The 26,609-nt window shown below is 50.1% G+C and overlaps 1 protein-coding gene and 7 non-coding genes across 8 annotated transcripts; all 8 read right to left on the reverse strand.

The window, feature by feature from the left end:
- Positions 1 to 3,099: 3,099 nt before the first annotated feature.
- LOC140217269 (uncharacterized) lies at positions 3,100 to 9,945 on the reverse strand. Its single transcript, XM_072287678.1, has 4 exons — positions 9,395 to 9,945; positions 5,873 to 5,903; positions 4,345 to 4,710; positions 3,100 to 3,243 (listed from the first exon to the last, which is right to left on the reverse strand). Exons 1-4 carry the CDS (start codon positions 9,619 to 9,621, stop codon positions 3,100 to 3,102), a joined length of 768 nt encoding a protein of 255 aa, XP_072143779.1. The 5' UTR covers positions 9,622 to 9,945.
- A 5,092-nt stretch (positions 9,946 to 15,037) lies between these two features.
- TRNAD-GUC (transfer RNA aspartic acid (anticodon GUC)) lies at positions 15,038 to 15,109 on the reverse strand. Its single transcript has one exon. It is a non-coding gene; the product is annotated as a tRNA-Asp (tRNA).
- A 172-nt stretch (positions 15,110 to 15,281) lies between these two features.
- TRNAD-GUC (transfer RNA aspartic acid (anticodon GUC)) lies at positions 15,282 to 15,353 on the reverse strand. The gene has a single exon. It is a non-coding gene; the product is annotated as a tRNA-Asp (tRNA).
- A 5,228-nt stretch (positions 15,354 to 20,581) lies between these two features.
- TRNAD-GUC (transfer RNA aspartic acid (anticodon GUC)) lies at positions 20,582 to 20,653 on the reverse strand. The gene has a single exon. It is a non-coding gene; the product is annotated as a tRNA-Asp (tRNA).
- Positions 20,654 to 20,823: 170 nt separating this feature from the next.
- TRNAD-GUC (transfer RNA aspartic acid (anticodon GUC)) lies at positions 20,824 to 20,895 on the reverse strand. Its single transcript has one exon. It is a non-coding gene; the product is annotated as a tRNA-Asp (tRNA).
- A 413-nt stretch (positions 20,896 to 21,308) lies between these two features.
- Positions 21,309 to 21,380, reverse strand: TRNAD-GUC (transfer RNA aspartic acid (anticodon GUC)). The gene has a single exon. It is a non-coding gene; the product is annotated as a tRNA-Asp (tRNA).
- Positions 21,381 to 21,551: 171 nt separating this feature from the next.
- On the reverse strand, positions 21,552 to 21,623 carry TRNAD-GUC (transfer RNA aspartic acid (anticodon GUC)). Its single transcript has one exon. It is a non-coding gene; the product is annotated as a tRNA-Asp (tRNA).
- Positions 21,624 to 21,794: 171 nt separating this feature from the next.
- Positions 21,795 to 21,866, reverse strand: TRNAD-GUC (transfer RNA aspartic acid (anticodon GUC)). The gene has a single exon. It is a non-coding gene; the product is annotated as a tRNA-Asp (tRNA).
- Positions 21,867 to 26,609: the final 4,743 nt, after the last annotated feature.

Genomic DNA, 26,609 nt, shown 5'->3' on the forward strand with positions numbered 1-26,609 from the left:
AGTGTAGGTGCAAGAATGCCCCGCATGTACCCTGTTCGCATTCGATGGCGGATAGAAAGACAGTGCCCGAAAGATGAGGCACGCCCTTGACGCGCCCGGGAAAGGCGTGGCAAGCGGCTCACGGCAAGTGTGCAGACAGACAGCGGGGCAGTCACGGTTTCGCTAAGTTGCGATAATCCGTTGATAACAATACGCGGCGCTGGCGCGTTTCGTTGTGCAGCCTTCTGCGCTTGAAACGTAGAAGCAGCACCCTGCGCGGCACGCGCAGGGTGCGTTCATGTTGTCATACGCGGCTTTTTGTCTACATATTTTTTTGCCTGCACCTTCCGCGCGTTCCGCGCTATCTCCGTTCACTGACTGCCGTCGAGCAAACTCTGGTAAAACTCGGGTGAACGAGAAACTCGGTGCATCCTGCATAGCACCCCAGCTCAGGACTTGCATAAGATACCACAGCTTGCTCACCAAGAAGATTCTGCATATAGCCGCACGTGCGAATATAGAGAGGTCACGTCCGGCCCACTTATCAGTTTGAGCTTTTAATTCCTGCACTTTGCCATTCCATAAGTCTTTAGTGTCTCGATGTGTGCTAACGGTACAACAAGATAAATCCCAGGCGTGAGCTTCCACTGCATACTTTCAAAAACACGCGGCGTTGTTTGCCACCGGCCGTGCCACAAGCCGACACACTTATTCAGGTTTATATTGCTGTCCGTCATGTCACGAAACTCACGCATAATTGTCATGGTAGCTCGAACACTCTCCTTATCATCACAGAAAACAACATCATCAGCGTAAGCTAATAAACGCACCTCACACCCTTCTAGGCTGAATCCTCGCACATCCGGACTATCAATAATTCTTTTACAGAGAGCCTCTAGATATATCGCGAACAAAAGCGGTGACAGGGGGCACCCCTGACGAACAGAGGAACGCACTTCAATCCTTTCAGTTAGCTTATGGTTGACAGTAAGGTTAGTTGTACAATTATTGTATGCCATTTTAACTCCCTCTGTTATCCGTGATCCAACACCGACATAACCAAGAATTGTAAACAGGAGATTACGACATACTCTGTCAAACGCCTTTTCTAGATCAATTTGTAACATTGCGACTTTCCTAAAATCTGCATCACAAGCTTCAAGAATGCTGCGAGCCACATGGATAGTAGTAAATATAGACCTCACTCTTATCCCGCAGGTCTGATGCGGTCCTGCTAAAGCACCAATAACCCCTTGTAGTCTCCGCGCAAATATCTTCATTAAAAATTTATAATCTACGTTTGCCAGCGTAATTGGCCTGTAGCCAGTTACTTTGTTAAGTTTATTTGCGTCATCGCTTTTTGGTATCAAGACTGTATACGCCCTTTTAAAGGACGGTGGCAAACGACCTTTTTGATACGCCTCCATAAAAACACGTTCTAATAAGATGGCTATCTTCGAGCAAAAGGCTTTGCAAAAAACTGCTGTTAGGCCATCAGGTCCTGGTGATTTTCCAGGGTTAAGGTCTTCAATGGCCATTTCGATCTCCTTTGCTGTGATATCTTCTGATAATCTATCTGTTGCTTCGGCGTCCAACCTAGGTAGAGTGGTTAGAAAATGGCTTTCATACCCAGCCTTGCTCGGTATTCTACACTTGAAGAGCTCCCTGTAATATTCCGTAAACGCATAATTGATTTCTTCGACATCTCTAGATATTTTCTCTTTGTATTCAATCTCGACTAATTCGTTTCTCCTCGCATACTTTTTCTCAGTTCCCAAAGCACGCTTTGTTGGCATTTTATCAGCCAAGATCTTCTCATTCGTGCGGGAATAAGTGCGCCACGGTATTTTTCCGTGTCGATAGCCTCAATTTTATTCTTTGTTTCCCTTATTTCTTCCATAAAGGTGCCTGGCGTTGCAGTTTCGGCGTCCACCAATTCCTGAAGCATTTTTTAAGGTTATTTTCCGCTTGGCGCTCTTCAAAACTTATTTCTACTGCTCGCTCTATGGCATTCATTTTTACGACTTCTTTAAATCGCTCCCATCACTCAACCCATCCTTTTTCACAGTCATTATTTGCTTTAGCAATTTCTGTGCGTACACTTTCTAGAAATTGGTCGTCCTTTAAGAGTTTCGCGTTTAATTTCTATGTTTCCCATTTCATTCCAGGTTTCGCGGTGATCTTTTTCCCTATCGTGAAGGCTACTAAACAATGGTCGCTGAATGCTATGTTGAGCACCTTGTAATCATCACACATTGCGGCGATTTCTTGCAAAAGATAAGCTCTTTCTAACCTTGCATGGCTATTGCCTTGAAAATGAGTATATTGCCGATTATTGCCTCCTTTCGCGTAATGTGCAATGTCTTCCAACAGAGCTCTTCCAATGGCCCCCCTCAGAAAGACAACGCTCTTATTAGCCCAGTATCCATCACTCGAACGATCGTTCGAGCTCAAAACGCTATTGAAATCTCCTAACACTATCAAACATCTTTCTGTTTTCAGATACTGCGATATTTCTTGAAAGAAACTTAGCCGGTCATTCACTTTCGTTGGTGCGTACACACATAATATTCGGTATTTTATGTTGCGATATACAAAATTGCACAGCACGAATCGACCACTCTGACAACTTATAACTCTTTCCGCAACTATACCCAAACCTTTCTTAATAAACATACAGCAACCGGCCTTTGTGCCAACAGCATGACTAACGCATACAGTGTAGCGGTCACTAAACTGTGCAACCATACCATCAGTCTGACTCTCACTCTCTATTTTAGTCTCTTGCATCGCCAATATATCTAAATCTTCTTCCAACATTACGCGTCGGAGCTGACGCTGCCGCCGTCTCGCCCTGAGACCTCCAACGTTGAGGGTTCCCACGCGCAATGGAGCTAATGACACATCCATTTCAAAGAGCAAGAGTAAAACAACAGTAAGGCCCCCAGCAAATAGCAACCCTCACCAACTGAGCGTCCCTGTCGGCACGACAGCTTCAACGGGCACCCGCGACGCCAGTCGCGTTGGTCACTGCGTCGCCTGCCCTTCTCGGGTGAGCGACGCTGACCGTTGCGCTGGGGCGGACTTCCCTTTCTTGGCCCGGGTCGACCGGACCACCATTCACTGCGGCTCCAGGCGCTGAAGAATGTCAGCTGGCGTCTCCTCATCTGGAGCATCGCTTCGGTGCTGCTTGGGAGGCATGGCTCGCTCCTCAGTGACCGTCTCACCCGGCGTCTCATATGGCGTCTCTGTCTCCGCGTCCATCTAGTAGTAGTAGTAGTGATTTTAAGATGAAAGGAAGAGAAAAGTGCAGTGCCGTAACTGTCTCTCAAGGGAGGGCACCTCAACAGCACCGCACGGGGTAAGGGGAGTGGGGAGAAAAAGATTAGAGAGAGAATGAAAGAGAGCGGAAAAAAAAAACAAGAAGGTTAAAGAAGAAGCAAAGCGGGGCTTACAGCCGCGTTCTCAGCTGAGTCTCGTCACAAAAGCCAAGGAGGGCAGCAAGCGCTCTCTTGGCGATGGAGGCGGGGGCTGCGGGAAATAGGAGATCACCCTCCGTGCTGCACGGTAGTCCGACTCGGCGATATGAAGCACAGAGCGCGGTGCGCTCAGCGTCGAAGGATGGGCAACGCAGGAGAAGGTGTTCCAGTGTCTCATCCTCGCCGCATTCCGTACACGCGGGGCTGCCTGTTCCGTGCAGTCTGTGCAATCGGGCGGCCGTGCTGTAGCAGCCGACGCGCAGCCGCAAGAGAAAGGAGCGATCCCGGAGAGGCCAACGCGGGGGAGGAGGCGAGGGGGCGTCCCCGCAGCAACACGTGAGTCAGGATGGTGCGCGCGGAGGGTGCGCGGTATGGCCGTCTTGGCCACGTCGAAGCGAGTGACGGAGATGGCGAGGGGGAAGCGAGCCGCGAGAGCTTGCTTCGCAAGGGCGTCGGCTGCTTCGTTTCCGGGCAGGCCAATGTGCGCGGGGACCGCGTCCATCTCCACGTTAAAGGCGTCACACCCGTGGTTCGTTTCTTCGGGCGCAGGCGGTGTCCTCTCTTGTTCATTCATTCTTCTTTCTCTCTGCTTTCTTTCTGCTGTGGCGTCCTGTGTAGACGCGGATGGCGTTGCCACCTTTCTTGCGAAACTTGCCACCTGTTGAACCGGCGTTTCCAAGGACGCTGTCAGTTTCTGCGTTACCTCCTCTTCCATCAATTCGAGACCTTCGTCGTCAGGTTGCGTGCTGCCAGTAACTCTTGCATACGTACGTACGCAATCATGTGCTTCATGGCCGAATTCCCGGCACTCAGAAAAGCTTGGCACTCAGCAGTCTCTTCCAATGTGTCCTTTGCGTCGACACCACAGGCAAATTGGAGCTCTCACGGGAAGGACAACCAGCACAGAGCCACCAAAGATCTTGAACAAATGGGGCAGAGCGTCCGGTGTTAAGTTCCCTCGGAGCGTCATCCGCACAATACGCGTGGTAGACTCAGCTTGCTCGAAGCCCCTCACCTTCCAATCCTCTTCTCTTACTTCTTTCACTTCGCCATAGTGGTCGAAAGCCTTCTTCAGTGCTTCCCCGGTAACGTGGAATGGAACCCAGTGCACTTTGAGTGTGACATCTTGTTGCACTGGGTCAATGACGGCGCAAAAGCGCCCTTTTACCTCCAGGCCACCCGCTTTAACCAGCGCTTCCTTCACCTCTGGAGTTCGTAGCTTGATGAGCCACACATGCGTCATTTGCAAGGGCTGTTAAGAATGGCCGTACGGGGTGGCAACGTGCCAGCTTTCAGCCCGCTGCACGTGTTCCAATTCCAAGCACGTGTTCCAAGCCCACCAGACGGGGGCGCCCTTCGGAGAACTGCGAAGAGCCGGCAGCCACGTGGCGCGCAATCAACTCAGGAAATTGGTACTTGGCCGAGCCATCCGGGACAAAGCAGAGTTCTACGAAGCCCTCTGACGTCGGCACTGAAAGCTGGGCGGTACCGAGAACTGTCCGGCCTTTTCACCTGTGTGTGAGTGCAACACGAACATTTCCGTCCACGGGGCCCTTGAACGTGTCAGCCTTTGTGTGTGTAGGCTCGAACGTGTGTGCCTTTGTGTGTGTGAGCCATACTGCGGGGCGGCGGCATGTTTACAATGATTGGACGAACATTCCCGACCATTCGTGCTCCGTCCACGCCGAACGATGACGTCGAACTATGACGTCAAGCGGAGAGCTTATAAGCAGCGTTTGCCGGCTGCTAGAGTGTGCTCTTGTCGTGCTCGTTGTCGGGAGCTGAGTGCTCTGTCATGCTCGAAATGTAGTAGTGAGCTGTGTGCTCGTAAGCTGTTTGCTGTATGTTAGTTTTGCGGGCTCCATATGGGAGTCGCGCTAGACTGCCAATGTATCTTGCTTAAACTGTTAATATGCAAATAAATCCTGTTCACCGAGTTCCTGTCTACGACCTTCATCTCCTTCAAATGGTGGCAGCGGTGAGATAGTCCGACGACTCCAATATCTGGTTGACAGCGGTAGGATCGTCCGACGAATCTAATAACTGAATGGCAGCAGTGAGATCAGCCTACGGCTCCTAGACCAGCCTACGGCTTCTAGATCGGCCTTTCGACTCGGAGACAGCAACGGCAGCTGACGGACGTTGGCACATGGTGACCGACCGGCATCCTGATCAAGTTGGAGGCGACTTGAGATTGACCACCTCTTGCAACTGACTGGATACGGCGGGGAAGGACTGGTGATATGGTGCTGCTTCAGTGGGTAAGCGTTTGGTCTTGGCTGTAAGATTTACCAGGCTTCAATTTCTCTGTGTTTTTGATTTGATTCGCTGGGGATCTTTTACTTGTATTTTGATTTGCGTGGGTATCGCAGCAAGTATTCTGTGACAGCAGAGCCAAAGCTTAAAGTAGCGACCATGATCCTAATGTGTTTGGTGAGGGCTGACCTGTTGTGGTTGTGTGAGGAGATAGAGGTAAACGTAGAGGAGGACTTGACGGAATCAGATATTCGTAAGACAATTCTAGAAAGTAACAATGATTCGAAATTCATAGAACAAATGGGTAAACGAATTCTAAGAAAAAGGCAGGAACAGGAATCAATTAAGCAAGAATGCCAAGAGCGCGAGCGAAAACGCCAAGAGCGTGAGCAAAAACGGCAGGTGGTTGAAAAAGAAATTGCAGCAGTAAAGAAACAGATACAGGATTTGCAGCAGCTAAACGCAGGAAGTCAACAGCGGCTTGAGAAATCTGTAGGCTGGACGCAGCAAAAGTGTGAGGAAGTAGATTGCAGATTTTCGTCGAAAGCCGAGACTAGTAGTAGTACCTGTGAGAGTAGCAGCACGTTCATAGGTGAACTCGAAGTGCTAGCAGCTCACGAAGCCTTAGTGGCAACAGAGGCCGTTAAAGGCCAGAGTGAGAGCGACGAGGTGCTGTGCCAACAGAGGACTGTAGAGACAGCTAGGCCAGCTGCGAACAAATTGGCACAGTTACCGCGCGTGTGCGTCGCATCTCATGGTAGCGAGGTCGTTAGCGAGGTACAGAATACTACGGACTTGACAGACGCGAGCACCCATGTCGAGTCAGATCTGCGTGCAGAAGTGAAGTGCAAACTGGACGATGCAGTTGAGAATAGTTCTCGGGGTGGCGAGCTCCGTAGCTCACGAGAGAACAACTGCATTGTTCAGGGATCGGTGCGGCTCTCCGCCAGTCTAGATAGCCTAGATAGGGATGATTCAGTTGTTAATCATTCGGACTGTGCGTGTGAGACAGCGATCGATACCGACGGGCTGTGTACAGATGCACAGCGTGAGCTGGGCAATGCAGTAGAGGGCAGTTCGCAAAAGTGCGAGTTGCATAACTCGAGTAAAGCCTGCTGCATTGTGCCAGAGTCGGTTGAGCTGTCCGCCAGTCGAGGCAGCGAGAATGTTGATTTAAATGAAAATCAATCAGACTGTGCGGGTAAGAGACCGATCCGGGCCGACGAGATGTGTAACGGCCAGCACGAGGCGCGAGATGACGGCATGAAAGAGAGTTCGAGGAGAAAGCGCCGCAGAAAGAAGCGCCGAAAGGATCAGAATGCGGTGGCTAATGTAGCGAAGCCAAAGACGGCGACAGGCGCGAAAAGGCAGGGCGCGAAGAAAAGACAGGTGCGGTCGTCACGGACGATATTGACGCATCAAACACGTTCGAGCCACCGGTCAAAAGGGGACCGAGAAGCATGTTCTGCACAGACGCGGACAAAGGGCACGGGGCAGTTAAATTCCTCGTCGTTCCGTCGTTCTCTTCGAAGCTCAGCGTGCAGTACAAAGAAGCGCAATGTGGCAAGACGAGACCAGGTGGGGAGTAGCGACGCGGTCAATCGAGGACATGCTGAAAACGAGGCGCGAGGACGCAAATTGGCAGGGGACTCTAACGTCTTGGGTGAGCTGATAGTGAGTCAGCCCTTTTGTACTTCCCCCGTAGCCAGAGTAGCTTTCGGACCGCGACCACCTCGAGTACGGCTCAAAAGTATGAGTCAGTTGTAAATGCTTGGAACGGGAGGCCAAGGGAGCTTCCGTTGAAGTAAAGCATGTTGTTTTGTTTTATTTTTGAGCACTCGGATAATTTCCGCGATTTCAGTTTCTTTCAATATGTAAGGCATGAGCTCTGTTTATGTTTTGTTTGAGAAGCTCGAGATTTGAAAGACGCGTTTTAAGTAAACATGTAGTTTCGCGAGGTGTTCATTAATAAGTATATAGGCTTGCTTTTTTGTGTGTGTGAGTAACCTGAAGGTCAAGGTTATCGTTGAGAGGCCTATCGTAACGCGCGTGTGTGCTGTTTAACCTTCTTTTTTTAAGTGTTTTTTGAATTTTCTAAAGTTAAGCGCGTAGATTTTCAGTAAGTGCACGATTTGCACTGAGAAGAGCTCTTAAGTCTATTAGCACGTGTCCTGTGTGGACGGAAGGAAGCAGAACGTTGATGACTGGGTTGCTCGTGTGTGTCGAGGGCAGCCGTATTCTGACTTATCTGGTGCGCGTACGAAGAGCTAGTTAGTAAAAGACACATTTGTTCAAAGGTTCCTCTGTGTTGCGTAAGTTACGCAAGTGTGGTTGTTTGTTGAAGGAACGTGTCCTGTGTGGACTAAAGGAACAAATGTGAGTCAGCGTGATGAAAACTTTGTAGGATGCAAGCACGTGTTCGGAATAGGGACCACAAAGCTAGCGCGATTGTGATTGCGTACCTGTGGAGTTGGCCAAACTGTTCAGTGGCAACAGTACGTTAGATAAGTACGCCACTGCGATAGGGTAAGAACAGGCTGTTCGTGAAGTTAGGCTGCTTATGTTATGTTTGGGTATTGGTGTTTGAGAGCCTTCGGTTTAATTCTGCGTAAACCTTTACTCTTGTGCAGCACGACAGTCAGGTTTGGTCGAACTGAAAGGGAACGGGAACGCTCGCTTTGGCGGCACGAAATTTTGGGGCGAAATTTGGGATTCCCAGTTGAGTGACTTGCATTGGAATTGTGATAGGAGGCCTGGTGGGTTAGCAGCTGATTCCGGGCGTTTGAACGCTGAGCGGTATTGTGTTGCCGGGTCGGCTCTTCTGTGCCAGTTGTTGTATGATGGTTGAAGGCATTCCAAGTACGCAGGGGTTGCAGAGAGCAAAGCCATCATCTTGCTCGCCAGCCATTCTCTTCCTGCCCAGCGGTTGCCAGCACTGGCCAGGCGAGATTTTCCGGGCCATGGAGGAGCTGTTATGAATGGCCGTACGGGGTGGCAACGTGCCAGCTTTCAGCCCGCTGCACGTGTTCCAAGCCCACCAGATGGGGCGCCCTTCGGAGAACTGCGAAGAGCCGGCAGCCACGTGGCGCGCGATCAACTCAGGAAATTGGTACTTGGCCGAGCCATCCGGGACAAAGCAGAGTTCTACGAAGCCCTCTGACGTCGGCACTGAAAGCTGGGCGGTACCGAGAACTGTCCGGCCTTTTCACCTGTGTGTGAGTGCAACACGAACATTTCCGTCCACGGGGCCCTCGAACGTGTCAGCCTTTGTGTGTGTAGGCTCGAACGTGTGTGCCTTTGTGTGTGTGAGCCATACTGCGGGGCGGCGGCAAGTTTACAATGATTGGACGAACACTCCCGACCATTCGTGCTCCGTCCACGCCGAACGATGACGTCGAACTATGACGTCAAGCGGAGAGCTTATAAGCAGCGTTTTCCGGCTGCTAGAGTGTGCTCTTGTCGTGCTCGTTGTCGGGAGCTGAGTGCTCTGTCATGCTCGAAATGTAGTAGTGAGCTGTGTTCGTAAGCTGTTTGCTGTATGTTAGTTTTGCGGGCTCCATATGGGAGTCACGCTAGACTGCCAATGTATGTCCTGTTCAAAATGTAAATACTGCCAGTAAATCCTAGTTCCTCCCAAGCTCCATCCTTACGTCTACGACCGCTCCAAACTCTAATAGGGCCCAATACCGGTCACGTCTTTAAGTACACCGAGTTCTTGCAGCGGGTCACGGAAGTCTTCGAGGCGGTATGGTCTCCCGGCAACGTCACAGTGTAAAAAAAGATACTCCTTCATAGTTTCGCCTGATGGCAAAGTCGGTAGTACATACCGATAGCCCGGTGGGGCGACAGAAGACCTGTTAACACGGCCAGACGCGGCCGCAGAAACGGCTCTTGCAGAGCTCGACATCTTGCGTCCGAACGCATCCGTGTCCAGAGGCAGAGTGCGATACTAACGAGGTGACATGCGAGGTGCCAGCTAAAGCAGTATATACACGATTTGAAAAAAAAAAAAATACGCAAAAGCGTTCGCGCAATCTTACCCACAAGTGGAAAAAAATAGAGACAGCTACTGGGGCGGAGTGTCAAGTGCGACGCCGCGTGCGCCTATAAACAAGAAGGAAAAAAGAAACACTCCCCGTCGGGGAATCGAACCGCGGTCTCCCGCGTGACAGGCGGGGATACTGGCCACTATACTAACGAGGAGACATGAGAGGCGCCAGCTAAAGCAGCATATACACGATTTGAAAAAAAAAAATAAATACGCGAAAGCGTTCGCGCAATCTTACCCACAAGTGGAAAAAAATAGACAGTTAATGGGGAGGAGTGTCAAGTGCGGCGCCGCGTGCGCCTATAAACAAGAAGGAAAAAAGAAACACTCCCCGTCGGGGAATCAAACCCCGGTCTCCCGCGTGACAGGCGGGGATACTGGCCACTATACTAATGAGGAGACATGAGAGGTGTCAGCTAAAGCAGTATATACAAGATTTGAAAAAAAAGAAAAATACGCGAAAGCGTTCGCGCAATCTTACCCACAAGTGGAAAAAAATAGACAGTTACTGGGGAGGAGTGTCAAGTGCGACGCCGCGTTGTCGCGGTTGGAGGACAGACTTCGGGATGAAAACAAAACTTGGGAGGGTTTATTTTACATTATATACAGAGAGGTGAGAGTCAAGTAACAGTCGTACAGTCATTACGGGCCGGCAGCGACTCGGACGCTGCGGCCCGCGGCAAGAAGTTCGAGAGAGGTCAATCAGGGAATGCTCTGGTCTCTCTGGAATGCTTCATTTAAACCCTTCGAGGACTGGAAGTCGCGTCATGTTCGGCCAATGGGAGAGCCCGCTCCGATGACGCCACCTTCGGCCAATGGTAGGCACCCGTGCGGTGATGTCACACCCGGCGGCTCCCCGCGGTCTTGCCTTGCTGTGGTGCAATGCTCTCTTCAAAGGCGGCGAAGGGGCGACGATTGGGCTCCATTGTCCGAGGGCCCCCTGCTCCCGGTGGTACGGCCCCGCTGTGGTGGCAAATGCCCCCTTCAAAGGCGACCGGTGCGACGCTGCCAGGCCTTCCCGGTACATCACAGCCGTTTGGCTTCGGGACTCACGTTACCTGGAACAGTGCCGGGCTATCCCTTCGCTTTTCTGGAAGAGTCAAGCAGTGAATAGCTACCGCGGGGCACATGAAGTGGGGGCCGCCAACTTGTTTGCACTTGTCGTGCCTCAGGCATGTGTCATCCATGCTTCTGCATTCCTTACGTAGCAGTGGCGCGATTCGATGTGGTCCGGGGGAACTCGAAGTAGGCGCAGGAAACAGCTCCATATCTAACAGCTCGTCCTCGCCCCGGTTGTTCTGAATAGCCGGTGAACTCAATTCGCTGGCCATGAGGAACGCTGAAAGAACTTGCAGGGTATTGGTGTCGAGCCTCGTTTGACGAACTTCGGGATCCTGGGCCCTGGAGAACATACGTCAAACAAACAAAACAACACAGCGCTGCACCACGCGTAAGCGCAGGCTCTTCACCCCTGACTCGCCAGGCTATTACTGAGTCAAAATGAACCCTGATCTTTTATTTCCCCAATTTTGACAAAGCAGGTCCAACCACCCTTCCAAACAGCTATCCATTTCTCCCGGAATGCCGACAAGACCAGAGTACTATTGTTGTTGCAAAACAAAGGGTCGTCGACGTTGCAAACAACAAATGAAAACAGCCGAACAAACTTAAGTGGCCTAACTACACGAACAGCATGTTTCCAATCTATCGCAGTGGCGTACTTATCGCACATATTGGTGCCACTGAACAATCTGGTCAACCTCACAAGTACGAAATCACAAGCGCACTAGCCTTGTGGTCACTAAACAGAACGCGTACTTGCGTTGTAGGCACGCTTTTCATTTACGCTTACTCACGTTTTTTCCCTGAAGGTCCTACAGGACACGTGACTTAAACGAACAATTAAACTTGCGGGACTTACACACTCCGCAGAACTCTTTAAATAATGCGTCTTCTAATTACTAGTTCCAGGCACACTCACTAAAGAAGTCAGAATACGGCTGCCCTCAACACACACGAGCAACCCAGTCATAAATCTGCTTCCTTCCGTCCACACAGGACACGCGCTAAGGGAACTAAAAAAGTTTCTCCGTGCAAATCACGCACTCACTGAAAACCCACGCGGTTAACCTTAGAAAATAAAAAAAAACAAAAAAAGAAGGTGAACTAAAAAACACGCGCGTCATGATAGGCCTCTCACCGATAACCTTGACCCTCAGGTTACTCACACACAAAAAAAGAAAGCCTATCTACTCATTAACTAACACTCGCGAGACTATATGTTTACATAAACCTGATCTTTCAAATCTCGAGCTTCTCTAACGAAAACACAAACAAAGCTCAAACCTTACACATTGAAAGAAATCCTAGTCTCAATTCGCGAAAACTTTCCGATGCTCAAAATAAAAAACAAAACACTTCATTTCTACGGAAGCGCTCTTGGCCTCCCTTTCCAAACGCTTATGTCTGACTCATACTTTGAGCCGTACCCGAGGTGGTCGCGGTTTGAAAGCTACTCTGGCTGCCGAGGAATAACAAAAGGGCTGACTCACTATCAGCTCCCCCAAGACGTTACGGTCTCCTGCCAATTTGCGTCCTGGCGCCCCGCTTTCCTCACAAACTCGATTGACCGCGTCGCTACTCCCCACCTGGTCTCGTCTTGCCACCTTGCGTTCTTCGTACTGCACGCTGAGCTATAAAAAGAACTGCGGAACGACGAGGAGTTTAACAGCCCCGTGCCCTTTGTCCGCGTCCGTGCATAACATGCTTCTCGGTCTCCTTTTGACCGGTGGCTCGAACGTTTTCGATGCGTCAACATCGTCAGTGACGACTGCACCTTTTTACTCGCGCCCTGCCCTCTTGGGTCTCTCGCCATCTAGGGCGGCGCTACATTAGTTACCGTCTTTCGGTCTTTACCGCGCTTCTTTTTACGGCGCTTTCTCTTCGCACTCACTTTCATGTCGCCTTCTCGTGCCTCGTGCTGGCCGGTACACATTTCGTCGGCCCGGATCGGTCTCTTACCCGCACAGTCTGAGTGATTTACATTTAAATCTACTCTCACTTTGCCTCGACTGGCGGACAGCCCAACCGATTCTGGAACAATGCAGCAGGCTTTACTCGAGTTAGACAACTCGCACTCTTGCGAACTGCCCTCTACTACATTGCCCAGCTCACGCTGTGCATCGACACACAGTCCGTCGGTATCGATCGCTGTCTCACCCGCACAGTCCAAATGATTAATAACTGAACCATCCCTATCTAGGCTATCTAGACTGGCGGAGAGCCGCACCGATCCCTGAACAATGCAGTTGTTCTCTCGTGAACTACGGAGCTCGCCATCCCGAGAACTACTCTCAACTGCATCGTCCAGTTCGCACTTCACTTCTGCACGCAGATCTGGCTCTACATGGGTGCTCGCGTCTGTCGGGTCAGCAGTACCCTTTTCTTCGCTATCAACTTCGCTAACATTACAAGCGACGCACACGCGCGGTAACTGGGCCAATTTGTTCGCAGCTGGCCTAGCTGTCTCTACAGTCATTTGTTGGCACAGCACCTCGTCGCTCTCCTTGCGGCCTTTAACGGCCTCTGTTGCCACTAAGGCATCGTTAGCAGCTAGCCTTTTTCCTTCACTTATGAATCTGCAGCCAATCTCACAGGCACTACTCTTCTCGTCGGCTTTTGGCGAAAATCCGCTCGATGCTGCCTCATTCTTTCGCTCTGATCACAAAACTGTATCTCTTTGATCAGTGCTGCCTTCTCTCTCTCATACTTTTGCTCACGCTCAAGCTTACGTTCCTGATACTCACGTTCGCGTTCATTCTCACGTTCGTGACGCTCACACTTAAGAGTAAGTTCTTGAAGCTCATGCTTCCGTTCATTCTCGCGTTCTTCACGCTTACGCTCACTCTCACGTTCACGACGCTCACGCACACGTTCACGACGCTCACGCTCCCGTGGCTCTTGCATCACCTCCCAAGCAAGCTCAATGCTTTTGTCATCATTGCCACTATCGTTAATCGCCTTTATGATAGCTGGCGTTTTCATCCGTTCGTCCGCCTCAACTCCCAAATCGTCACACACCAACAAGTCTAACCTCGTCAACCTTCTAAGATCCATGGCAGCTGCCCCGACAGGTGGATAGAACTGTTTTCCTTAACTAATTTGTGCAAATACACAATGCATCAAATTCCCGATTCCCAGAACTATCAAAATGAATACACAACATTTCAGTCTGGCGAATCAAAAGGAAAAAAACCACGCGCTCACTTACGGTTGCAGCACCCTGCCATCCAGTTCATTTGTCCGCTGTTCCCGGTTCCTCCGGACTCCCTGGGTCGAAGGCTTGCTCTTCTTGGCTACTCCCAGTTTCTTCGGACCTCTTTCGACGAAGGCTCTCTCTTCTTCACTCTTCCCGGTTCCTTAGGATCTCTCTCGACGAAGGTTGATCCGTAGCGCTGCCACCAGCTGTTGCATTCGGAGGTGATCTCACTGCTGCCAACCAGTTGTCAGGGTTGGAGGACGGACTTCGGGATGAAAACAAAACTTGGGAGGGTTTATTTTACATTATATACAGAGAGGTGAGAGTCAAGTAACAGTCGTACAGTCATTACGGGCCGGCAGCAACTCGGACGCTGCGGCCCGCGGCAAGAAGTTCGAGAGAGGTCAATCAGGGAATGCTCTGGTCTCTCTGGAATGCTTCATTTAAACCCTTCGAGGACTGGAAGTCGCGTCATGTTCGGCCAATGGGAGAGCCCGCTCCGATGACGCCACCTTCGGCCAATGGTAGGCACCCGTGCGGTGATGTCACACCCGGCGGCTCCCCGCGGTCTTGCCTTGCTGTGGTGCAATGCTCTCTTCAAAGGCGGCGAAGGAGGGCCGATTGGGCTCCACTGTCCGAGGGCCCCCTGCTCCCGGTGGCACGGCCCCGCTGTGGTGGCAAATGCCCTCTTCAAAGGCGACCGGTGCGACGCTGCCAGGCCTTCCCGGTACATCACAGCCGTTTGGCTTCGGGACTCACGTTACCTGGAACAGTGCCGGGCTATCCCTTCGCTTTTCTAGAAGAGTCAAGCAGTAAATAGCTACCGCGGGGCACACGAAGTGGGGGCCGCCAACTTGTTTGCACTTGTCGTGCCTCAGGAATGTGTCATCCATGCTTCTGCGTTCCTTACGTAGCAGTGGCGCGATTCGATGTGGTCCGGGGGAACTCGAAGTAGGCGCAGGAAACAGCTCCATATCTAACAGCGTGCGCCTATAAACAAGAAGGAAAAAAGAAACACTCCCCGTCGGGGAATCGAACCCCGGTCTCCCGCGTGACAGGCGGGGATACTGGCCACTATACTAACGAGGAGACATGAGAGGAGCCAGCTAAAGCAGTATACACACGATTTGAAAAAAAAATAAAAATACGCGAAAGCGTTCGCGCAATCTTACCCACAAGTGGAAAAAAATAGACAGTTACTGGGGAGGAGTGTCAAGTGCGACGCCGCGTGCGCCTATAAACAAGAAGGAAAAAAGAAACACTCCCCGTCGGGGAATCGAACCCCGGTCTCCCGCGTGACAGGCGGGGATACTGGCCACTATACTAACGAGGAGACATGAGAGGTGCCAGCTAAAGCAGTATATACACGATTTGAAAAAAAAAATACGCGAAAGCGTTCGCGCAATCTTACCCACAAGTGGAAAAAAATAGACAGTCACTGGGGAGGAGTGTCAAGTGCGACGCTGTGCGCGCCTATAAACAAGAAGTAAAAAAGAAACACTCCCCGTCGGGGAATCGAACCCCGGTCTCCCGCGTGACAGGCGGGGATACTGGCCACTATACTTTTTTTTTTCATTTATTGCCGTCTTGGACGTGTAATACAAAGTAACATATGGTAAAACACTTCAGCCACACTTGGACTGAGGCGAGTAGTGCTAAAATCTTTTCATTTGTGCTAAATCATCAAGCAGTGATATCCACTCTGGTGGATCAGTCTGAACCCTGAAACATTCGCGAAGATAAACAACACTTTCGATGAAGTTTTCATGTGTGGAACCTGTATTTATGTATGCATGTCGCACCTGCATACGCCTTTTCCACAAACTGTGGAGGCCAAGAAGCATAATTAAATCGTAGGGTACTTCTTCACTTTCAACTGGTAAGTACCGGATGCCGTAAAAATTTAAAGGAAGTTCCTTTTTAATCGTCCTCTGAAGGACATCCCAATAAAAAATTGGATTCCAGCATTCTAGGAAAACATGTTCCACTGTCTCGGGCTTCCTGCATAACAAGCAGTTTGTTGTCCATGGCACGAATAGCCCTTTATCATGCAGCCAGGTTTTAACAGGCAGCGTACCAGAATGCAGTTTAAAAAAAAAAAAAGGTTTAACCCCAGGTCTAACGGGCATATTCTTAACTCTTTTAAAAATATCTTGCCCTGAGCCTCCAAAGTGTGGTGTCCGATAAATGGGTACCGGCTACATCACGTCAACCAGCGCTTTGTACAGCTTTTTCTTATTGACATTGCATAGGTACTCAGGGCTGAAACGTACTTCCAACATCTTGTACGACAGAACAACCTCGCGCAAGTATGCATAACAGTTCTAAGAACTTGCATAACAGTTCTTAGAAAGGGATCACTTTGATCACGCAAAAACATAAATCGCGAGACCACTTGACGCAAAAAAAGATGCGCCAGGCCAAGGCCTCCGCTTTTAACGGAAACAAACAGGTTAGTTCGCCTGGTTCTTTCCCAGGTAGACGCCCAAACAAAAACAGCAAAAACACGATGCATTTTTTGAATAGCTGTTCGGGTCGCACATAGCACATTCATGACATACCAGAGCTTCGAAATCAAAAAGACATTACAGATAGAGGCACGGGAAAACATTGATAGCTGTCTTCCTTGCCACGCGACCGCTTTCTCTTTCATTCTCGAAGTTTATTCTTTCCAGTACGAGCTGGGATCCCGATAACAATCCAGAGGTACTCCTAGATACCGCGTTGGCAAGGTGGACCATCGAAGCCGAGAAAAACAACCCGGTGTTACGTCCCATTCGCCATGCCAAAAACCGGAACTTTTTCCCCAATTGATCTGACTTCCAGTCTGAGCGCAGAATTTTTCAATCACAATTGTCGCTTCACAGATGCTCTGTCTATCAGCGCAAAAAACCGCTATATCGTCAGCATACGCGAGTACTTTCACGTGTGATGACTGCAGTCTGTAACCTGAAATTCGGTCAGAGTTGATAATTGCCAGGCATAGTGGCTCTAAATACACTGCGAAAAGCAAGGGGGAAAGCGGGCATCCCTGTCTTACTGAAGAACGTACAGCAAGTTTGTCAGTGAGATCGCCATTAACTATAATGCGGGTCGTACAGTTCTTGTAGGCCATTTTTACGCCCTCTACTATAATGTCACCTAGTTTGGAGTGTTCCAGGATGGAAAAAAGGATTTCGTGGGAGACGCGGTCAAAGGCTTTCGCCAAGTCGAGCTGCATCATTGCTATCTGACCGCCAACTGCATCGACACACTCTAATACGTTGCGTGCGACATGTATATTTGTAGCGATGCTACGGCCTTTAATTCCACACGTCTGATGAGACCCTACCAATTTCGTGATCACAGACTGCAGTCTTTTTGCTAGAACCTTCATAAATACTTTGTAGTCGACGTTGGTGAGACTAATCGGTCGATATGACCCCACCAACAGTCGTTCTTCCGGATCATCAGTCTTGGGAATTGGAACGATGTGGGACGTACTGAAAGACAATGGAACCTGTTTGCGCTCATAAGCCTCAGTTATCACATGGAGCATGCACTGTGCAACAGGAAGCTTAAAGGTTTTATAAAAGGCCGCACTTAGCCCATCTGGTCCAGGAGCTTTCCCAGATGGTAGGTCGTCTATTGCTTTTTCTATCTCCTGTAAAGTTATAGGCAGTTCAAGACGTTCCTTAATTTCATCATCTAGTCTTGGCACCAGCCTCAAGAAGTCTACATGGAAGCCTTCTATGGTCTCGAGCTTATTGCTAAGAAGTTCTGTGAAATGTTCGGCTATAGCACACTGAATGTCTCTCGCATCTTCCGAAGTCCGGCCGTCAAATCGGATGCTCCTAATTTCTTTCTGGCAAGCGTATCTTTTCTCGTTTGATAGCGCTCGTTTTGTCGGCGTTTCGCCAGCCCACAATTTTTCAGACCTTGCGCGTATGACGGCGGCCCTATACCTGTCGGCGTCGATTCTTTCGAGCTGGCATTTCACTTCCCGTATTTCTTTCGTGAAAGTTCCCGGCGCGCTATTTTCCATGCTCAGCATCCATTCAAGTTGCCCGTTCATTTCTTTTTCTTTTTCTTTCTCTTTAAAGCGAGCCACGCTGCTCTTTTCTATTGCTTTCATTTTTACCCACTCTTTGAACCCCTCCCATTCAGTTGCGAAACTAGCTGGCTGCGCGTCTAGCAGTTTGTCTAGCTTGGTCTTTACTTGCATAATGAACCCTTCATCCTCCAAAAGCTTTGTGTTCAATTTCCATAAGTGCCAGTTAAAGCGCAATTTCCTGCCCTTCATTCCTAAAGTCATGCTCACGAGGCAATGATCACTGAAAGGCACAGGTTTAACGTCATAACTTGAGCATAGCGGCATAAGATCGACAGATACATACATTCTGTCTAGTCTCGCATGGCTCTCCCGCTGAAAGTGCGTGTATTGTGGGTGGGTCCCAGTGGAAAACACATTGCCAACATCCTCGAGACCATACTCATGCACAAAAGTATTCAAAACTTCAGAGCTCTTGTCTCTCAGTGGCCTAAACTTCACTCTGTCAGCTGCGGCGCACACACAGTTGAAGTCTCCCAGTACAAGCAAAAACTTGTCGCCATTCAACCATGGCTCAAGTGATTCAAAGAAAATTTTACGCTCGCTTTCTACATTAGGAGCATATACACAAACAATTCGCCACCAAAAATTCGAAAATGTGAAATCAGCAATCAAAAGGCGACCACTTGGGCATGCAAATACAGACTCTACGTTCACTCTTAACGTCTTACGTATGAATACAAGGCACCCACCCGACGTCCCAACAGAATGACAAACGCACACATGAAAGTTTGCTTGAAAGGAAGACACCATGCGGTCAGTGTGCTCTTGGCTCTCTATTTTCGACTCTTGTAAAGCAATTATGTCAATATCGTTATCCAGAAGAAGGCGATTAAGCTGGTATTGTCGCCTTCTTGCTCCCAGACCTCTGACGTTCAAAGTCGCAACTCGAAGTGGAGCAATAAGATTAAAAGCCATGTCTTAGAAGAAGAAACGCCTCTATCCGCATGGTGCCTACCTTCATGGTTGACGTAGCCTTCCTCACGACTGCCAGGACCTCTTGACACCGGTCGACCAACACAACCGGCGCTGACACCGACCAGGACACTGTGTTACTACGGAGGCTGTTTCCCCGCCTTCCGCGGGTCGGCCGGAAGGTTCGGCCGCGGTTTTAAAGACGAGCGTCTCACTCCCCCTGCTTTCGGCGGAGGCTCATCGCCGCTACCGCCTGGCTGCAGCTTGACGTCTCCGCTTTCTTCATGCGGACGTTTTCCAGCAATGGTGCTCGCCGCTTCCTGGTTCGTCTCCATGGTATCAATGCCGGGGGTCTCCACGCTGCTTTCTTTAGCGTCCGCGGCTTTCGCCGCCTCCTTTGCCTTGTCATCGTCGTCCTGTTCAGGCTTATGCTGCGCCTGTACACTACCATCTGTTGCGCCGGAGGGCCCCGCCTTCTGCTTCACCAGAGTCGTGAACGATGGCTGAGTATGGCGCTGTGGTTGTCCACCCACACGGGCTGCTTCCTCAGCATCCGTCTCGTCCATCAGCATCTCGGACGCGTCCTCGCTGGTTCCCGGGCCTGTAATGCTCGCGTAAGTGCGAGTACACTCGTCTTCTTCGTGCCCGAAGCGTCGGCAGATTCCGCAACGCGGGACTCGACATTCCTTGCGGATGTGGCCCGTACCGCGACACCGAAGGCACAGCGGGGGTCTGCCTGGTACCACGACAAGCGCCAACTTACCGCCAACGCTCAGCTGGTGTGGCAAGTCATCCAACTTCACGCCCGCTTTCAACTTGAGGGTGACAAGCCGGGTGGTTGATCCCTTCTCTGTCATACCTTGCACACGCCAGCGCTCCCGGGCTACTTCGGTAACTTTTCCATAGGGCGCAAAGGCGACACGCACGTCCTCATCAGGCACATTGTGTAGAAGCCAGTGGAGCTTCAGTCGAACGTCCTGGTTCGCCGGGTCAATCACCAGACAGCGCCGGTTTTTTACACGCAGCTCCCCGATGCTCGAGATCTTCTTCACCGCGTCCGCGTCCTTTAAGGTGATAGCCCAGACATGGCTCATGCGATACGCCCCCAGGGCGATAACATCCGGAAGAAGCGAATGCGGTGCCAATGCGTCACGGAAATCTTCAATCCGGTACGGTCGCGCCGTGATATCAGCGTGCAAAAAAACTGTATTTAAAACATAACGACCTGTTGGCAGACCTGGCAGAACAACTTGGTAGGTGCCCTCCTGTTCCATCGTCCTGTTTCCGCGGCCAGAAAAGGCCGCTGTAGCCGCTCCAACGGAGCCCGTCATCATGCGTCCGTCACGCTCGGTGGCCGGAAGCAGCACTGGCCACTATACTAACGAGGAGACATGAGAGGTGCCAGCTAAAGCAGTATATACACGATTTAAAAAAAAAAAGATACGCGAAAGCGTTCGCGCAATCTTACCCACAAGTGGAAAAAAATAGACAGTTGCTGGGGAGGAGTGTCAAGTGCGACCCCGCGTGCGCCAGAAACAAGAAGGAAAAAAGAAACACTCCCCGTCGGGGAATCGAACCCCGGTCTCCCGCGTGACAGGCGGGGATACTGGCCACTATACTAACGAGGAGACATGAGAGGTGCCAGCTAAAGCAGTATATACACGATCTGAAAAAAAAAAAAATACGCGAAAGCGTTCGCGCAATCTTACCCACAAGTGGAAAAAAATAGACAGTTACTGGGGAGGAGTGTCAAGTGCGGCGCCGCGTGCGCCTACAAACAAGAAGGAAAAAAGAAACACTCCCCGTCGGGGAATCGAACCCCGGTCTCCCGCGTGACAGGCGGGGATACTGGCCACTATACTAACGAGGAGACATGAGAGGTGCCAGCTAAAGCAGTATATACACGATTTGAAAAAAAAAAAAAATACGCGAAAGCGTTCGCGCAATCTTACCCACAAGTGGAAAAAAATAGACAGTTACTGGGGAGGAGTGTCAAGTGCGGCGCCGCGTGCGCCTATAAACAAGAAGGAAAAAAGAAACACTCCCCGTCGGGCAATCGAACCCCGGTCTCCCGCGTGACAGGCGGGGATACTGGCCACTATACTAACGAGGAGACATGAGAGGTGCCAGCTAAAGCAGTATATACATGATGTGAAAAAAAAAAAAATACGTGAAAGTGTTTGCGCAATCTTACCCACAAGTGGAAAAAAATAGACAGTTGCTGGGGAGGAGGGTCAAGTGCGACCCCGCGTGCGCCTATAAACAAGAAGGAAAAAAGAAACACTCCCCGTCGGGGAATCGAACCCCGGTCTCCCGCGTGACAGGCGGGGATACTGGCCACTATACCAACGAGGAGACATGAGAGGTGCCAGCTAAAGCAGTATATACACGATTTGAACAAAAAAAAAATACGCGAATCCGTTCGCGCAATCTTACCCACAAGTGGAAAAAATAGACAGTTACTGGGGAGGAGTGTCAAGTGCGGCGCCGCGTGCGCCTATAAACAAGAAGGAAAAAAAAGAAACACTCCCCGTCGGGGAATCGAACCCCGGTCTCCCGCGTGACAGGCGGGGATACTGGCCACTATACTAACGAGGAGACATGAGAGGTGCCAGCTAAAGCAGTATATGCACGATGTGAAAAAAAAAAAGAATACGCGAATGCGTTCGCGCAATCTTCCCCACAAGTGGAAAAAAATAGACAGTTACTGGGGAGGAGTGTCAAGTGCGACGCCGCGTGCGCCTATAAACAAGAAGGAAAACAGAAACACTCCCCGTCGGGGAATCGAACCCCGGTCTCCCGCGTGACAGGCGGGGATACTGGCCACTATACTAACGAGGAGACATGAGAGGTGCCAGCTAAAGCAGTATATATACGATTTGAAAAAAAAAAAAAAAAATACGCGAAAGCGTTCGCGCAATCTTACCCACAAGTGGAAAAAAATAGACAGTTACTGGGGAGGAGTGTCAAGTGCGGCGCCGCGTGCGCCTATAAACAAGAAGGAAAAAAGAAACATACTAAGGTAAGAACAAAACAAAGTGTTACATAGTCATTACATATACTTCTCGAAATGCACATGTTAAAAACGCTTTAAGGTCACCAGTGTATCCAGTACAGGTAACCATTCTGGTGGTTCAGCCTGAGATTTATACACGTCTCTCTCTTTTTTTTTTTTTTTTTATTTATTTATTACCGGTTTTTTCGCAGAACGTGCAGTTTCCACACATTACAGTATCACAATTGCAATACAAACGAAAAGGAAAGAAACGAGTCACACCGTACAACAAAGCCGTCTGTCCCTGTTGGACAGGCGTTGTCAACTTAAAATTCCTTCATGGCTGTCAGAGGTTCTAGCCTCCACAGCCATTCCGGAACACATTGTTGCATTTTCTGTATTTCTATGAATCGCGACATACATTCTCTGAAATAATCGCGAGCGGGCCTAGCGTCAGGATCACAATAGTACCCTGCCATACGAGCCCGCCATATACAGTGGAGAGCGTTTAACATAATGAAATCATATGGAACCCCGTCATCATCCTTAATTGTGAGATACCTTATCCCTTGGGGGTCCACCGGTAACTCTTTTTTCAGGGTTCGCTTTAAGACGTCCCAGAAAAAGAAGCCCTCCCAACATTCCAAGAAAACATGATCTATGGTTTCCTGCTTTTTGCAGATCAAGCAATGCGTTCCCCATGGTACGATACAACCTCGCTCTTCCATGAAAGTCTTCACTGAGAGCGTACCGGTGTGAAGCTTAAAAAAAAACGTTTTTACCCCTGGTGGCACCTCCATGCGTTTTACGCGTTTAAGTACATCAAGTCCTGGCCCTCCACTGTAAATGGCTCGGTATAACGGCACTGGGAAAACAATGTCGCACACATCTTTATACAATCTTTTCCTTTTAACATCGCAAAGGTAATCCATTGAAAATCGAACAGAAAGAAATCTTACGCTGTCGGCCACTTCCTTAAAGAAGCCACGAAGTGATCCGGTAACGCATGCCGTACTAACGACATGTGCCGGCAATGCACCGCTCAACCTGAGCTGGCATACTGTGCGCAGAAAAGGATGGCGCACATCGCGAAAAAACAAGAATCGGTTGACTAGTTGTCTAGCAAAAAGATGAACCAAACCCACACCCCCGTCCTTCACTCTTCTAAACAAATTTGTTCGGCTGCACCTTTCCCATGTTGACCCCCAGATGAAAACAGCAAACACTCTGTGCAGCCTTTGCACATTTGCTCTCGAGCAATACAACGCTTGCATGACATAATATAACTTCGTGACAAAAAACATATTACAGACTGTCGCCCTTGCAAAAATGGACAGCTTCACATCCTTCCATCTGTCCGCCTTTTCTTTCATTTCATCGGCTTGGCTCCTCCAATATTCATCGCTACTATTGTAGCTATTGAGAGGAACGCCCAGATACCTCGTCGGCGTTTTAACCCAGTTGAGGTTCGCGAACTTGTCCGGTGCAGACTCCCATTTCCCGTGCCAGAGGCCTAGCGATTTGCCCCAATTTATTCTACTACCCGTGACATCACAGAAATGTTTTACTGCCGATACTGTTTCCGTTACACTTGGTTTGTCTGTGCAACACACTGCAATGTCATCTGCATATGCGAGCAGCTTCACCTCTGTCCCTGCTAATCTGAAACCACGTATTTTGTCATTTCCGTTAATTACTACACACATTGCTTCTATGTATATGGCAAATAACAGCGGACTGAGGGGACAGCCTTGGCGTACTGAACGCATGATGTTAATGGGGGCCCCCAGAGACTTATTGACAATTAATCTTGTTGTGCAATTCTTGTACGCCAAGGCCACGCCCTCCCTGATGATGGAACCGACATTAACATGATCCAAGATGGCAAACAAAATAACGTGAGCGACACAATCGAACGCTTTCTCCAAATCGAGCTGAAGAACTGCAACGCCACCATCTGTGACGTCACAGCACTCGAGCACGCACCGCATCTGATGGATGTTCGAAAAAATGGACCGTCCCTTGATGCCGCAAGTTTGGTGGTCTCCGACAATGTCCTTGATGACGCCTTGAAGTCTCGCAGCTAAAATCTTCATAAAGATCTTGTAATCAATGTTTGTTAGTGATATCGGTCTATAGGATGACACGAATCTGAGTTTGTTTGTTTGATCACTCTTAGGGATTAGTATTGTGTGCGCTTTTCCAAAAGATGGGGGCAATAATTTCTTCTTGTACGCGTCATTGAGTACGTCTGCTAACAATGGGGCCAGTTCTCTTTTGAAAGCCTTATATAACCCCGCACAGAGTCCATCAGGCCCAGGCGACTTGCCCGAGTTCAAATCGCCGATTGCCTTTTCAACTTCGTTCTCGGTAATGTTGACTTCCAATCGTTCTTTAGCGTCATCTCCCAGTCTCGGCATCCGCTGAAGAAAATCGCCTTTGAAACTCTCTACATTCGCTGCCTGAAATGCAAAGAGCGACTGGTAGTACTGACAGAAGGCGCGCCCTATGCTTTCGTTGTCGTCAACAACAACCCCGTTCATTAAAATCGTATCCACATGGTTTCGCCGTCCGTGCGCCTTCTCGAGTCCAAGCGCCCTTTTTGTGGGCGTCTCCCCCGCCGCTAATACATCTGCTCGTGCACGCACGATGGCACCTTGATAACGTTCTTTATCGAACTGTTCAAGCTTTTCCTTGACGCTCCGCACATCGTCTTTGTACAGACCAGGCTCTCTGCACTCCATCGTTATCAGCTGCTGAAGTAGTGTTCGCAAACCTTTTTCTTTATATTCCCTCTCAAATTTGAGGCAGCTTGACCTTTCTAAGGCTTTCATTTTAACTTTTTGTTTGAAACATTCCCACTTTTCAGCTATTGTTTCAGCTTCATCTTTGCGTATTTCATTAATGGCATTCTGTACTGCCTTTACAAAAGATTCATCATTTAATAACGAGGCATTCATTTTCCACATCTCCCAATTAAACGCATGTTTCCGTTTCCCTATACCGACATTACATATTACGAGACAGTGATCTGAGAACGATACGGGTACTACAGAATAACCGTGGCATCTTGGAATTGTATCCAGCGAAATGTAGATTCGGTCCAACCGCGCATGGCTACTGCCCTGAAAACGTGTAAATGTCACGTCACGCCCCCCTTCCAGACAATCAAAAACGTCATCTAGTTCATTTTCACTAATTAGTTTTGACAAGACTTCACTGCTTCTGTCACGCACACCGGCATTATTGGCTCTGTCACTAGCGCTCATTACACAATTGAAGTCTCCTAAGAGCATAACGCGCTTATCGCACCGAACATACTGCGAAAGGTTCGAAAAGAAACGGGCACGCTCTTCTACTGAATTGGGCGCATATACGCATATGACACGGTACTGAATTTCGCACAAAACAATATCGCAAAAAACAATCCTTCCAGATTGACAAGAAAAGGTACTTTGAATCTGCAGTCCAGGCAGTTTCTTCACAAAAAGAATGCACCCCCCAGCCGTGCCTAACGCATGGCTTACCACCGCAAAATACCTAGACGTGAAACGGCGCACCATGCTCCCGGTCTCCTCCTCCCCGTCAACCTTAGTTTCCTGGACGGCTAGTACGTCGACGTCGTGGTCAGTGACCAACCGCAGGACTTGACTTTGCCTACGACTAGCCGCCAACCCTCTCACATTTAAAGTGGCAATATTAAGAGACGGTATCTGAGCCATGTTGAGCTAAAGAGAAAAGTAGGCCCGGAGCATGGTGCTTACCGTTCACGACTAGCCCTCGGCTAGCCGCCTCCGGGACCTCCCGGTTTCCCGGCGTTGTTTGTGGGCGGCACTTTGTCCGCAGGCTTTCTCTCAGGTGGGACATTCGGCTTTGGTTTCAAGCTCGTGCGCCTCCCAAGAGGTGTCTTTGTCGGCGGCCCTTCACTGGTGCTGGTCGCGCCGTCGTTGCGGTCCTTAGTCTGGTCATGGGGGCGCTTGACTGGCGCACCAAGAGTCGAAGTCCGGTCGCCGTCGAGGACGGCCTCCTCCTGCTGCATTGCCGTCGCATCGTTGTCGGGCGGGTCCTCACTACTGCTCCGCGTAGGCTGGCCCTCAGCGGTCGCGCCCTGCACCGTCCCACTCGGCTTCACGGTAGTCTCAGCCACCCTGCTGTCTACGGCCAAACTCGTCGTTCCACTGGCTGTCGCTGTCGGGACCGTGTCTAGAGTTCCTTTAGCAGCGTCCTCCGCCTCGGCCACGTCCATGACGTGCTCTGCCGCAACGTCACAAGTTACTGGGCCTGTTACGGTGGCATAAGATCTTACGCAGTCAGCGTCGACGTGGCCGAAACGTCTGCATAGAGAACAGCGGGGGACTCTGCACTCACGGCGGACGTGTCCCGTGCCGTGGCAGCGCAGGCACTGCATTGGTCGACCTGGCACGACGACCAAGGCCAACTCTCCACCGACACGGATCTGATGGGGCAGATCTTCCACTTTCATGCCGCTTTTCAATTTCAAAATGACGGTCCTGGTGGTTGAGGTCTTCGCTCCCATGCCTTCGACTCGCCACCGCTCCCGGCTCACCTCCTCCACCTTGCCGAAAGCC

This window comes from Dermacentor andersoni, chromosome 4, assembly GCF_023375885.2.
Source record: "Dermacentor andersoni chromosome 4, qqDerAnde1_hic_scaffold, whole genome shotgun sequence".
NCBI classification, from domain to species: Eukaryota; Metazoa; Arthropoda; class Arachnida; order Ixodida; family Ixodidae; genus Dermacentor; species Dermacentor andersoni.

Coding starts and splice junctions, on each gene's coding strand:
- LOC140217269 (XM_072287678.1), bottom strand. CDS start 9,621: ATGTCGAGCTCTGCAAGAGCCGTTTCTGCGGCCGCGTCTGGCCGTGTT. Junction 5,904..9,394: donor AAAGACGTGACCGGTATTGG/GCCCTATTAGAG, acceptor CAACCACAACAG/GTCAGCCCTCACCAAACACA. Junction 4,711..5,872: donor CCAAACACATTAGGATCATG/GTCGCTACTTTA, acceptor CATTCTTAACAG/CCCTTGCAAATGACGCATGT.